The 12,098-nt window shown below is 39.8% G+C and overlaps 1 protein-coding gene and 1 long non-coding RNA gene across 3 annotated transcripts in view; one reads left to right on the forward strand and one right to left on the reverse strand.

The window, feature by feature from the left end:
- LOC141739578 (uncharacterized) overlaps positions 1 to 3,536 on the forward strand; it is an 8,748-nt gene extending 5,212 nt beyond the window's left edge. The window contains exons 2-3 of the long non-coding RNA XR_012585743.1: positions 1,319 to 1,396; positions 3,088 to 3,536. This is a non-coding gene — a long non-coding RNA (uncharacterized LOC141739578). The remainder of the gene's footprint in view (positions 1 to 1,318; positions 1,397 to 3,087) is intronic.
- The window catches only part of TTPA (alpha tocopherol transfer protein), a 16,511-nt gene extending 4,678 nt beyond the window's left edge, over positions 1 to 11,833 (reverse strand). The window contains exons 1-4 of one of the 2 annotated variants that reach the window (XM_074577130.1): positions 11,512 to 11,833; positions 4,666 to 4,819; positions 3,199 to 3,392; positions 166 to 276 (exon numbers count right to left, since the gene is read on the reverse strand). In XM_074577130.1, the coding sequence (XP_074433231.1) occupies positions 166 to 276; positions 3,199 to 3,392; positions 4,666 to 4,819; positions 11,512 to 11,706 (654 nt within the window). In that variant the 5' untranslated portion in view covers positions 11,707 to 11,833. The remainder of the gene's footprint in view (positions 1 to 165; positions 277 to 3,198; positions 3,393 to 4,665; positions 4,820 to 11,511) is intronic. The other variant, XM_074577129.1, reaches the window with a different exon arrangement.
- Positions 11,834 to 12,098: the final 265 nt, after the last annotated feature.

Below are 12,098 nucleotides of genomic sequence, written 5' to 3' on the forward strand. Positions count from 1 at the left end.
GATAACTGCAAATGCTTTACAATTCGATTCCAAAGGCCCATACGGCACTAACACACAAAAATGATTTATGCTTTTCAGTACTCAGGAGTTCCAGATCCTAAGGGAAGTGCTGCAGATTGTCATGTAGGGGTTTTGCGGCAGAAAGAAATAGCTGTGTGCACTCACCCGTTCTTTTATTTTTTCAGTGAGAAAAGGCTTAATTAGAGCGAAGACTGGGTGGAAGAATAAAGGCTCATTAATCAAGTGGATACCTCGAACTTTTAGCGGAAAGGAATCCTGTCAACATACATGAAAAACAGCATAAGAAAATATTATTGAAAAGATTCTTTTGTTAAGGACAAATCTGTGAAAACTATCTAGTCCATAGGTTAGGGTATTCCTCCTGACCTTGCTAACAGCTGCACTTTGGAGTGTTCTTAGTTTACACTGCCGCAACAATGCTTAGAAAATCACATCTAGTTTCTCCCATTAAAAGGAAAAATAAAACAAACAAAAATCCTCAAAAAACACGAGGAGAGGCTATTAAAAAAAACCAAACAAGCAAAAAAACAACAAACAAACAAGAAAACCCTCACCAAATTACACACAAGTTATGTACACAAAGCTTGTGCTCAGCCTTTCCTCAGAGGTACAATTATTCACAGCAGAGATTCTGCTGTTAATTTACCAAAAAGCTCCCTAGCCACATGCTTTCATTGGCAATTCACAGCCTGAAGGATAATATGTAAATATATAAAAATATAAACCATTGAAGCTACTAGTTTAAGTTAAATAAATTATAAATATAATTTAGAGCCCTTATAAATATAATTTAGAGCCTTGAAATTCCTGGGAATTTGCCCAAGCCAGAAGTTCAACTTTACAACAAGATTACTGCCATAATGAAAATAAAAATTATATCTGCTATACAGCTTTTATAATATCAAATACTTCTACTTGCATTCAAGATTCATTTAGAAGTCCCAGATACTTTGCAAGTTCAAATAAAATATGGCAGTGCTCAAAGACAGCATTATGCAATGCAGAAAGTATAGCTTCCATTCATATCGCAGCTTATACTAGCTCTGCAACCAGAGGTTTTCTGCTTATGAAAATGGTACTTCTCACAAACAGTTCTCCCTACTTGTACAGTAGTTCTTCTCACATTATTTTATGCACTCTTCTATGGATAAAAAAAAAAAACCCAAACCCCACACATTTCTTAAATGCAACTCCTTTTAGATTTTAATGATAAAGACCTTAAAACTATCTGATTATATGTTTATTGCATGTTAGTATGTATTATCATATATGTAAAGTCTACTATCATGTTTTTCAGAAAAACAATTTGGTTTTGCCTGGGGTAGCAGATTTTTCAAGATGATGTCACCAATGTTACTATGCTTTCCACTCCTTAGTACGTATTTCCTTTCTATTAACTTCTGTTTCTTCATACAGGATAGTAATTTGCAAGACACATTTTTTAAGAAGAACACAGGGTTGAAACTAAGGTTCCTCAATTTTTACTTATAAACATATTAAGCAACACTAAGACAATCTCTGGGTCAAATACAGAAACTCAGTTGAAGTGATGAAAAGAACCTGAAAAATGAATGAGTTAAAGTTACTTCTCTTCTTAGAAAAGAACACTGGAAACATACAAGTTTTTTCTGCCTTTTTTTCCATAGCTATAATAAACATTTAGAAGCTTGAAAAACATGCAACAAATCTGAAATAGGTCAAGATGGAAATATCACATTCAAATAATTTCCTGGTTTGAGATAATGGGTTGAAACCTTTAGATGTAATTGCAAATCCTATTCTACTTCCTTTCTGCTCTATTTCAAGGTCAAAAAATTACTAGCAGCTTGTTTACTACCTCAGAAATCAAATGAAACACTCTCACATGTCCTGTTCTCATGAGATTTGGACCAGGTTCATATGAACATCAATAGTTCTTACTCTAGGTGTGAGAAGATGGGAATACCTACTGGTTTCACCGAAGTTTTGCAACTTTTCAAAGAGGAAGAACAGCTGAAGTTCTGATGATATTAGTTCAATGACTAAGCTTTGACTGAACCTCAGATATGAACCTTACGAAATCAGAGCAAGAGATTATCTCCCTGTCTCATTTACACACCATAGGCTACCAGTTTTATTATTACTGATTTTGAACCTAAATTCTGAAGGGAAATGCGATTACAGGACTCACTGTAGCTTGCCTGTCAATTCTCTGTCCCCTTCTTTTTCAATTTTGTTCCTTTTTTCTTTTTTTTTCTTTTCTTTTTTTTTCCCCCACTCTCAAATCCATTGGCAAAGTTCAACGGAATTTGACAGGAATGAACAAGGCTTAAAGACAGTAAAGCCCCTAGAAGTTTTGTGAAAAATAGGAGATGAGGCAGCAGTGAGTGGCAAAAAATAATGCTCACGCTGGGGGGGCAAAAAAGCAAAGCAAAACATAAACATTATACATTCTGTTGGTAGCAGCTGAATGGTTACTTAGCATCATCCATGCTGGTAACAAGTTAGTACTGTCTTGCTCTTAATTACTCTTAGCACATGCTATTTCTCATCTTCTCTGAGTCTCAGAGAAAAAAAAAAGCTTTGAATGTTGAGTTAATGCACAAAAGAATGGAAGAGAGGAGATGAAATTGCAAGCGGGTAGATTTAGATTGGATATCAGGAAGAAATTCTTTACTGTGAGGGTGGTGAGACACTGGAACAGGTTGACCAGAGAAGGTGTGGATGCCCCATCCCTGGAGGTGTTCAAGGCCAGGCTGGATGGGGCTCTGAGCAGCCTGGTCTAGTGGGACGTATCCCTGGCCAGGGCAGGAGAGTTGGAACTAGGTGATCTTTAAGGTCCCTTCCAATTCTAACCATTCTATGAAACAGGATAACGAACACAGATCCTTACAAAATCGGGCTTCAGCTGCTTTTCTTGTGTGGTAACAAGAGTCTTATGAACCTTTTCTTGTAAAGGTTTATAAGTGGAGTCTTACAAAACATCAGAGGTTAAAGGACATTTACTGCTATACAAGGACATACTTTAAGTCAAATCAAGCACAACCTATGCCTGAACTGACTTTTAATGGATTTTGTTCTTTCAAGCCACAGAGACTCTACGAAGGCCTAAGGAAGGAAAATTTATCATAGCTCAGAACAGAAGAAAAATAGGGAGTTCCAGCAACAAAGAAGCATGAAGCAGTATGTTATACTTACTGTGAGCACAGCAGCAATCTTCTTGGCCACTGCTGGACTGATTTGAAATGCATGAGCAAATCGCCACCCTTGAAGATCAAAGATAGCCTTGACTCCATTCCGCTGAGTCTCAATCTCCTTTACAATGAGTTCAGATGTGATAAGACTGACACGGAACACTTCGTATGCTGTAAATAACTTGGGATCCCATTGTCCTGAAAAGTGAATAAATTGCACTGTATTACCACAAGAATACCACATACACCTGTAATTTTGCTTGTTACTGCTTCTAACATGCTTCTTAGGAACAAAAAGCAACAAGCAATACCAGAGGTCCTGAAATAAACAGATTTGACAGTAAAGAAGTTATTTTGTGTGTCTGCTCTAACACCCATCTGTTGAACTCTTTTTTTAGATGGTACCACCTAATGGTACATAGGTGTAGATGTCACCTAACGTAGTATGTCCTGCCTATGGCCATAGCCTCCGGTACGAAGTTTTGACAGGAATAGCTTAATTCAGTAACAGTCATGTTAGCAGAAACCAAAGATCACCAATCCAATCCATTCATATAATTTTTCTTTGGTGCAGTAATTCTGTCAAGATTCAGTGAACCTCACTTGTTTTTCTGAGGCCTGAGCAAAGAATTACATGGAATGAGCCTTAACCGTAGATGAAAGCTTCAGAGAACACAACTTTACAGAGAGACAAATCATTTTCTACTAGACCGGCTGATATTAAAATAATTCTTTAAAAGTTGTCAAAAATAATTTCTCTGTCCAAAACAAGCACAAAGAAATATGTTAAAAATGTGATCATTTAACTATATTTTTTTTAAAAGACTTTTGGGAGTGCATGAAACAAACCAAGGATCTTCGGTGTTGTTAGACACCCAGTGAATTTCTCATTCACATCTAAACTGAATGTTGGTACATGACTAGGTGTACACCTTTTTTTCCTGTTCTCACTCTCCCCTCTGTGCTGCATGTGCACCAATACCAGCCTTAGCACATGGCTTTGAAAATTTGCCTGGAAACAAATAATTGTTGGGACACTCAGACCCAAAAAAACACACATTCTTGCAGGTTTTAGGGTTTTAACTTTAAGACTTTTTTTGATACAGATGAAGATTCCACTATAAAGAAAATAAGTTCTTCATAAAGTATTGTATATCTTTAGCCATACCAGTATATAAGTCAAATTATATATAACAGTTACAGCTCAATAAGCTCAGCTTCATATCAATGTAAAGGTATTTTTAACAGGGAACATAAACATGTTATCTTTCTAGGTAAGACATTCTGATACTATCTAATTTTACCAATCACTGATGTTGCAGCCATAAAATACTTTCATTTTGCCGCTCAAATTGTGATAATTAAAAGAAACGAAAACCAACAAAACAACAACAAAAACACAATACAACAAAACAAAATCATCAGTGCCAGAGCCAGGTGTGAAACAGGTCCAAGCAATTTTGTCACTCACCAATTCTGTATATTAGAACTTTGCTTCCATGTGGGTCCCTTGATCTCAGGATTCCGTGATAGCCAGCATGCAAAAGACCAAGAACAGAAGATGGTTGTAAATCTGCACTTATTTCTGGGCATTCAATTCTCCACTTCTGGTAATTTTTCAATAACTGGAAAAAATAAAAGTGGATGACAAATAGCCATCAGGTATTATATGAAGAGCACAGTTAAAAATGTGTCTTCAATATGTGGTCACAGTCAGAGGTTTAGTTCACTAAATTAGCTATCAGTTCATTGTGTATTTTAATCAAATCCCTCCTAGTAGTAGAAGGTTGCTATACTGGATCAAATAAGTAAGTTATGATGAATTTAGAATCTTGTCTACTTGTTAATAGACTGCAGTTGTAATTTTGTGTCAGAAAAGAAAACTGGAATATAGAGAAAAAGCCAGTAGGTTCTACGTAAAATACATCCAAAACCCAGTTTTCTTACTCAGGTTACATTTACAATTATTCTGTTTAATACTGCATCCAATTCTTTCAGGGCTTGTTAAACTTTGATGTGCAAAATCTTAGCAGACCATTCCCCCTTCACCATTCACCCCTACCCCTGCAAGTATGAGCTCATTTTGTACACACAGTCATTAATAATTTTGGTTTAGGTTTGAAACAGATTTGATCATCAGCATATTTAAAGCACATTTTCAAAGTCCCTCCTACCCCTCTGAAATGACAGAATATAACAATGTAGTGGGTCCATTACACATTAGACAATTTCCCTCCCACAGAGTGGAAATCATGAGAACCTGTTTCGCTAAAATAGAGATCCTGTCCATTATCAGGCACACCATCACCCTGGCTCTTAAGGCTGGAAAGCAGCATCATCAACTAGTAGATCTAAGGCACAGAAACAGCTGTGTGTTGAAAAGCGATGGACTAACTCTAAGGAAGAGTCAATTAAAGGCAATCCTTTCTGAGCTAACATCTACGTAGAGGAATTATAGCTGAAACTGTGAAAGGTCATCTTGGAGGTGAATCATGAAAAGTTAAGTCAGTGATGCAGTAGTTCTAATTTCCAAGTCTAATTACTGTTTCTCTTTTAATATTCATTAAGTGGTGGTAGAAAAAATGAACTGCTATGCCCTGCAACTAAAATTTATTTAAGCCATTTTGCACAGGTAAGCGGGAAGCTATGCATGACTATCTTCTAAAAAGCTTCCTCTCAATTCATCAACCAAATTCTCCCTCAGCTGTACCACCCATGCTAAGTTCTCTGGCACTGAGTTTGGACGGTAGAAGGATAGCTATGGCGAGTAATTTAGATTTCGTGTTAAAATTTCCTGAACAGCTACAGTTTAGACCTCTAACCTGAGACCTTCAAAAGACCTAAGAGAATCAGAATTTTTCAGCACCTCATTTCAGAAACTGAAATGACTGCATTAAATCAGCTTTAGTCTAGGCTAACTTAAAAACAAACAAGGTTGGGGGGGTGGGAGTAGGGAAAGTAAGTTAATTTGTGGAATAGAAATTCACTATGATTGCAAAGACAGGCCTAATGAGGTACTCTGATTATCTCACTCTGTTAGTGCTTGACTCTCTATAAAGGGCATTGTTTGAGCAATCCCAACCACTTCGTGCCAACCAGACAGCACTGTCAACAACTTTTCCTTCATCTTTCTAATACAGACACTTAAACAGCAGCAAAATACAAAAACAACCTCAAAACAAGTATGCAAACACATCTGTAGCTTTGTCATTTCTCCTTTTTCTTCTAAAATCTGTTGTACCACAACTTAATGAACCTAATTAACAATTACATAAATATTTTAAACATCTCTTTGAAGAGCTACCTGCAAAAACCAAGATAAGAAAAAAATTTATACATTCATTCAGTATCCTAAATAATTCTATCTTGTCAGTACAGTTAGTTTCTCATTTTCATGAATACTTACATTTCCCAACTTGGAAACAACAAGGAGTTAAATTCTGGACCTTGGGAAAAAGGAAATGGTGTTTGTGGCTTGTGATACACTCAAAATCCTTATGGAAGACATAATTTACCTTCTAGTGAGTCCATTGAGGAGTAAATATATGGTTGGAATACTACTGACACCTCCCATGACATGGGCAAGCGGTACACCTTTCAGACACATGACATGGCTAAGCTCCAAACATGCTTCCCTTGGCCAGAACGCCACAAAGTGATGAAGAGTGTTCAGGTTTTGAAAGCCTAATTAATTACCTGAAATGACTTAGAGCTGAAGTAAAGGTTAGCATTAGTTAATCTTCCACAGCATCTACAGCTAGTTTGGGGACATATTCTGCAAATTTTTACTTATGTAGAAAACCTTTTCTTAGCAGCTGGACATATTCAAGTCACACATGGCTACTTACATGAGTAATCCTTAAACATATAACGGAATTCAAAAACTAGCAGTGAGTACTTAGAGTTTCACTTCATTTTGAAAATTTCTAGTTTAACATTACTTAAGCACAGAAATTCACATGCAATTTTTAAAATATGATAATTTTTAGGTTTTTTTTTAGTAAAGACAGCAAGGAAAAACATAAATATTATATAACAATCCGTTGGATACAGAAGATGAAGCAACCCAACATCAGGAAAAACAGGAGTATATATTAGCTAGTATAAAAAATGGCTATGTACTTATAACACAAAGAAAACATCTCAATGTATAATTATCTGTGTTTACAAACTAAATAACCTACTTAGCATCTGCTCAGCATCTGAAAATAGATACAAGATAACTTGATAAATGGGGAAAGCTGGATGAAAAACTCCAGTGTCTAGAGGTAAGCATTAATCAACAGGTTTTGTCCTGAGGTCTGTTGGGGACAGTTCCAGACTTCCGAACATCAGAGATGATAAAGTTACTGATTAATCCAATCCAAGATTCATGTGCTACAAAACAAAGAAATCCCTCTCTATTAATGGGAGAAAAGCAGACAAGTAACTGATTTAAACTTGGTATTTATATCTGAATGATGTGAAGATGCTCAGAGATAATGCCTGAGACTCAGTAGTATGTTTGACACTGAGGAAAACAATCCTTCTTGTACATCATAGTTATTCTAAGCAACTTATTTGCAATACAACACACCAGGAAGTCTTGATTCCTTCATAAATCAAATGCAGGGCAAAGACAAAAGTCTGGCTATACACCTTTGTATGAGCCAGTATTCCTAAAAGGATCCTAGGTATTTAGACAGTTTTGAGTGCCTTAAAAACGATGCTTACAAAAGTCTTAAGTAGTATGTTATGAAAACATACCTTGACATAGGGTTTCAATGTTGCATTTTTACTGAATTTAAAGATTTTCATTCTTTTCCCCCAAGTATAATCTATTTTGAGCACAAAAAGACAGTCACTGAGAACTAGCCTTATACAAGAGTTGTGGGATGTAATACAAGGACATAATAAAATGCACGAGGAAAAAGGATTCATGGAGGAAAGAAGATGCTAGTTCTCCAGATTTCACATGTCACTACTGAATCCGAGTGACAATGTTTTGGATCACAACAATGAAGTCAAACGTACACAAGTAGCTGGTACATTTATAAGGGGATATATATATAAACCCTTTGGCACAATTAATGGAGACTTGTGGCCCTGCTTCTCAGTTTTCACAAATCTAGTAGGTAGGTGTACCTGTACAAAGTAATGAGCAAACAACATGCTCAGCTCAGATATGAACTTATATCCAGATTAAAATCTTTTGCTGCATAAACATTTGATCCTCACCTATATCTCCCACAGGGATTATAGAGGCACAGAATATCCACTAATGACAAAACACTGTTCTTTCTGAGTGTCAATTTTTGGGAGGTAAGTACTGCAGGTTTGTCGTGGTGTTTGACAGTTACTGTTAGTCTGTGTCAAAGGACTTCCAGTTCATTCCTAGAGACAAATATCTGCCAGTATTTCATGGAGACTTACTTAACACTTTCCTACCAATAACATTCATGCATTTGAAATCCTTTTGTCGAAATTATCTGCTTAACTTCACCTCTTCTTTGCCTGTATCCCACTTCGCCTGTACTCAAGTGGTTCAGGTTAGTGCATACATCTCCAGCCACTTTCTAAAATAAGGTATTGGGCCAAGTTTAATCCTTCCTGTGGTTCAAAATGCAGAAAAATAATTCTATTCTAACTTGAAAACAATCTGTTACTGAGTTTAATTGAATAATGACTGGCTTTAAAAAACACAGACAGTTCTAGCTCTTGTTCGAGTTCTTCAATTCCAGCTACCTGTTTCAGTGGTAGATTTTCTTCTAGAATGACGTATACCAATAGATCAGTACTTAAAAGCAAGTCTGGAATTGCCAGTGGAAAAACGTACAAGATTGCTGCTGGAATGTGTCATCATAAAAGATTCAGAAATGAAATGTCTTGATACAATCTACCTGCTTATTCTTTTCTGAAGCATTTCCAAATATTGATAAACTGAAATCAGATAAATCTTTGTCAAATATTAACCAGGGATGCATCAGTAAAGAGTATGGTCAGTTGCCAGACTCTTGATTCCTATTTAAGGCTAAGTATGAGCCCATACTAAGAAAGATGCTTGACAAGAGCTTGAAGACCTTTGGTTATAAGCATTGAGAGCGCCACAAACTTTGATTATCCCTTAGCTGCTCTACAAGTACTATGCAGTAGAACACAGCATCCCAGTGGGCAAAAAGGGACTGTATCAGCCTGAACTCCAAACTGCGAGGCACCGTCAAAACAGGGTGGGAGGGAGCAGCCACTGTCTGGACTGATGGCAGGAGGGCTCTGTGTAGAATGAAGTACTAACATAACCTCTGCGTGAGGTCAGACTCAGGTAAGATCAATATACATCTTATGATCACCACAGATTTTTGCACAATAATTCTCTTGGGCTTTAATATACCAATTGCAGATAAACACATTCTGAAGGAAAAAAAAAAAAAGTGCTTTTTTTCTTCTTCCCATGGTGTAAGAGAAGTAACCTAGAAATTAGTGTCAGATGGTATGTGGAAGATTAAGTACAAGTAGCTACAGCATTTGAAGACTTGGAATTCTAGATGGAACTTTAAACACAGGTGTTTTTTGAACATCAGGATCTCTTAGTTCAAAGAAGGGTCCAAACAAGAAATTTAGAAACTTAGCAGCCTGGGGAGACTCAGAAATTATGAAAAGCTTCTAAAAAGACTCAATTTTTCCAAAACAGGTCCCCAGCTCTAGAGGGCTGATTCTCCCGAAGAGTACAGGAATTTGCTACTTCTTAGACTCCATCTCTAAACCTAGCTTAGATTCCACAGTCTTGGAGATTAGTCCTACGTGCAAGACATCTCACAATTAATCATAAGAAAGTGTGGAAACATACGGGCCAAATTCTGAAATGCCACTGTCCTGTCTACAGGATTATCAATAACAACTAATTGCTATACAAACAGGTGTGCGTATTTAGGAGGGCATATTGTCTTCATTAAACCCTACTTTTTGGAACCAAGGAATACAGAAAAACAAAATAACTTTTGTTGAAAAAGAAAAAAAAGGCACGGTCCTACAATTGTTAGTGCACATCTGAGATATATATATATATATAAAATACAACAATCTCATGAAATTCAAGTAAAAGCAAGATCCATAAATATTCAAAGGAATCTGACTTGACTTGCTAGTTCTTCTGCTAAGGAGGAAAGGTTTAAAGCTATGATGCAAGTCTTATGAGCCAAATAAAAAACCACAAAATATAATTCTTAAAGCTCTCTGTGATTAAGGGCTTAATTTAATTTCTCACATTTTTGTTTAGCCACCCTGATCCTGCAATATATCCATATGCAATCAATCTTCTCTTATGGTAACTAAACTTGGAAAAACTACAGTGCAGAGAAGTCAGAAAGTAGAAGGTGAGGTCTGTTGGGCAATGCTATATCATCAAAGGCAAATTCCACTAGAACACAGTTTCCAGCTGGCACAAGCGAATACATGCTTTTGCCCTGGGAAGATTTGGAAATACTTTCTGCTCAGAAGGGTTAGTGGTTGTGAAAGTTTCTGTAAAAAAAAGAAACAATTAATAACAATTTGTACCTTTGGGAATTAAAAACTCTCACACATTCTCTGCATTGGCAAAGAGCTGTACAAACAGCCAGGAAAGTACCAAAACTTGCCGAAGCCTGAAAGGAATGCTGTAAGCCGCAAAACTCCAACAGAGAAGAAGTTTTTACTCATAGCTTAAGGTTAGAATAACTATAAAACTGTGGTGAAACCGGTAACATTACTAGTAACTGGTAATCCGAGCCTGATAAGCACGATAAGGAGGTTCTCTAAAGGATATTGTTTCCTGTCCAGAGTCGTGACCTCACCGCCCTACCGTCACCTCTGCGTTATACGGCCGCACCACACTTACCATAACCTTTACCTTACCTGATGGCGGCTGCACGAAGCCAGTCGCGGTGCCGCGCGTCCACAGGGCCCCACGCCGGGGACACGCGTGACGAGCGATGAGTTATACCCCGAAACTCCCGGCTTGGCCTCGTCCCACCCCGAGCAGCGCCGATCACTCCCTTCGCCGCCAGCCACGACCCCCCGCCTGCTCCTCGATCCCCCAACCGACTCCTCTGCCTCCGCGCCCGCCGGGCCTGAGGCGTGGCCCCCGCACTCCCGGGGGCGGCGGGGTGCGAGGCCCGGTGGGCCTGCGGGACCCCGGCCCGCCAGCGGACGGCTGCGACGCCCCCGCGCCGGGCCCGCCTGGCTACCCGCCGCCGCGGTGGCTCTTCACGCAGAGGGAGAAGCTGCCGCCCGCTCCTCGCCCTCACCGAATGGCGGCAGCCCCTCAGCCCCGCGGCGTCCGCTGACCCCCGGCCCCCCTCCTTACCCTCCACGCCAGGTCCAGGTTGAAGTCCCGGGCGCGCAGGAACCTCACCAGGAAGGAGTCGGTGAGGGGCTGTAGCCAGCGCTGGCCGGGCTCTGCCTCCGCCCGCCGCCGCAGCTCAGCGACGGCGCTGCGCACCCGCGGCGAGTGGTCGGGCAGGTCGTTGAGGCGCTCCGCGGCCGTCGGCCCCTGCGACATCCCGCCGCCGGCCGGTTCCTCACGCCGCCGGCTCCTCAGGCCAGCGCCGCGCTCAGCCCCGCCGCCCCGCTGGTCCCATTGGAAACCCAGCCGCGGCGGAGCCCCGCCGGCCTGCCTCCGCCCCCGAGCGGGCTTAACCCCTCAGCACCCTCCCGGGACGGGGGGGAGAAGGGGAGGAGGCAGGTGCGCGACGTGCCTGCCCGGCGCGGCTGCAGCGGTCAGTCGTTTGGGGGTTTTTTTTCCACTTTTATGGGCTTCACCGGTTTTTAGAATTTTACGCTTTAAGCCCATCTCCTGGGATTTTTTTTTTCGCTTACAGTTCCAAAAAGGAGCTGTGGCGGCTCCCCCGCTCTTTCCCCGGAGCAGGGAGACCCGGCGGCGCGGCCCGGCCC

This window comes from Larus michahellis, chromosome 2 (assembly GCF_964199755.1).
Source record: "Larus michahellis chromosome 2, bLarMic1.1, whole genome shotgun sequence".
Classification (NCBI taxonomy): Eukaryota; Metazoa; Chordata; class Aves; order Charadriiformes; family Laridae; genus Larus; species Larus michahellis.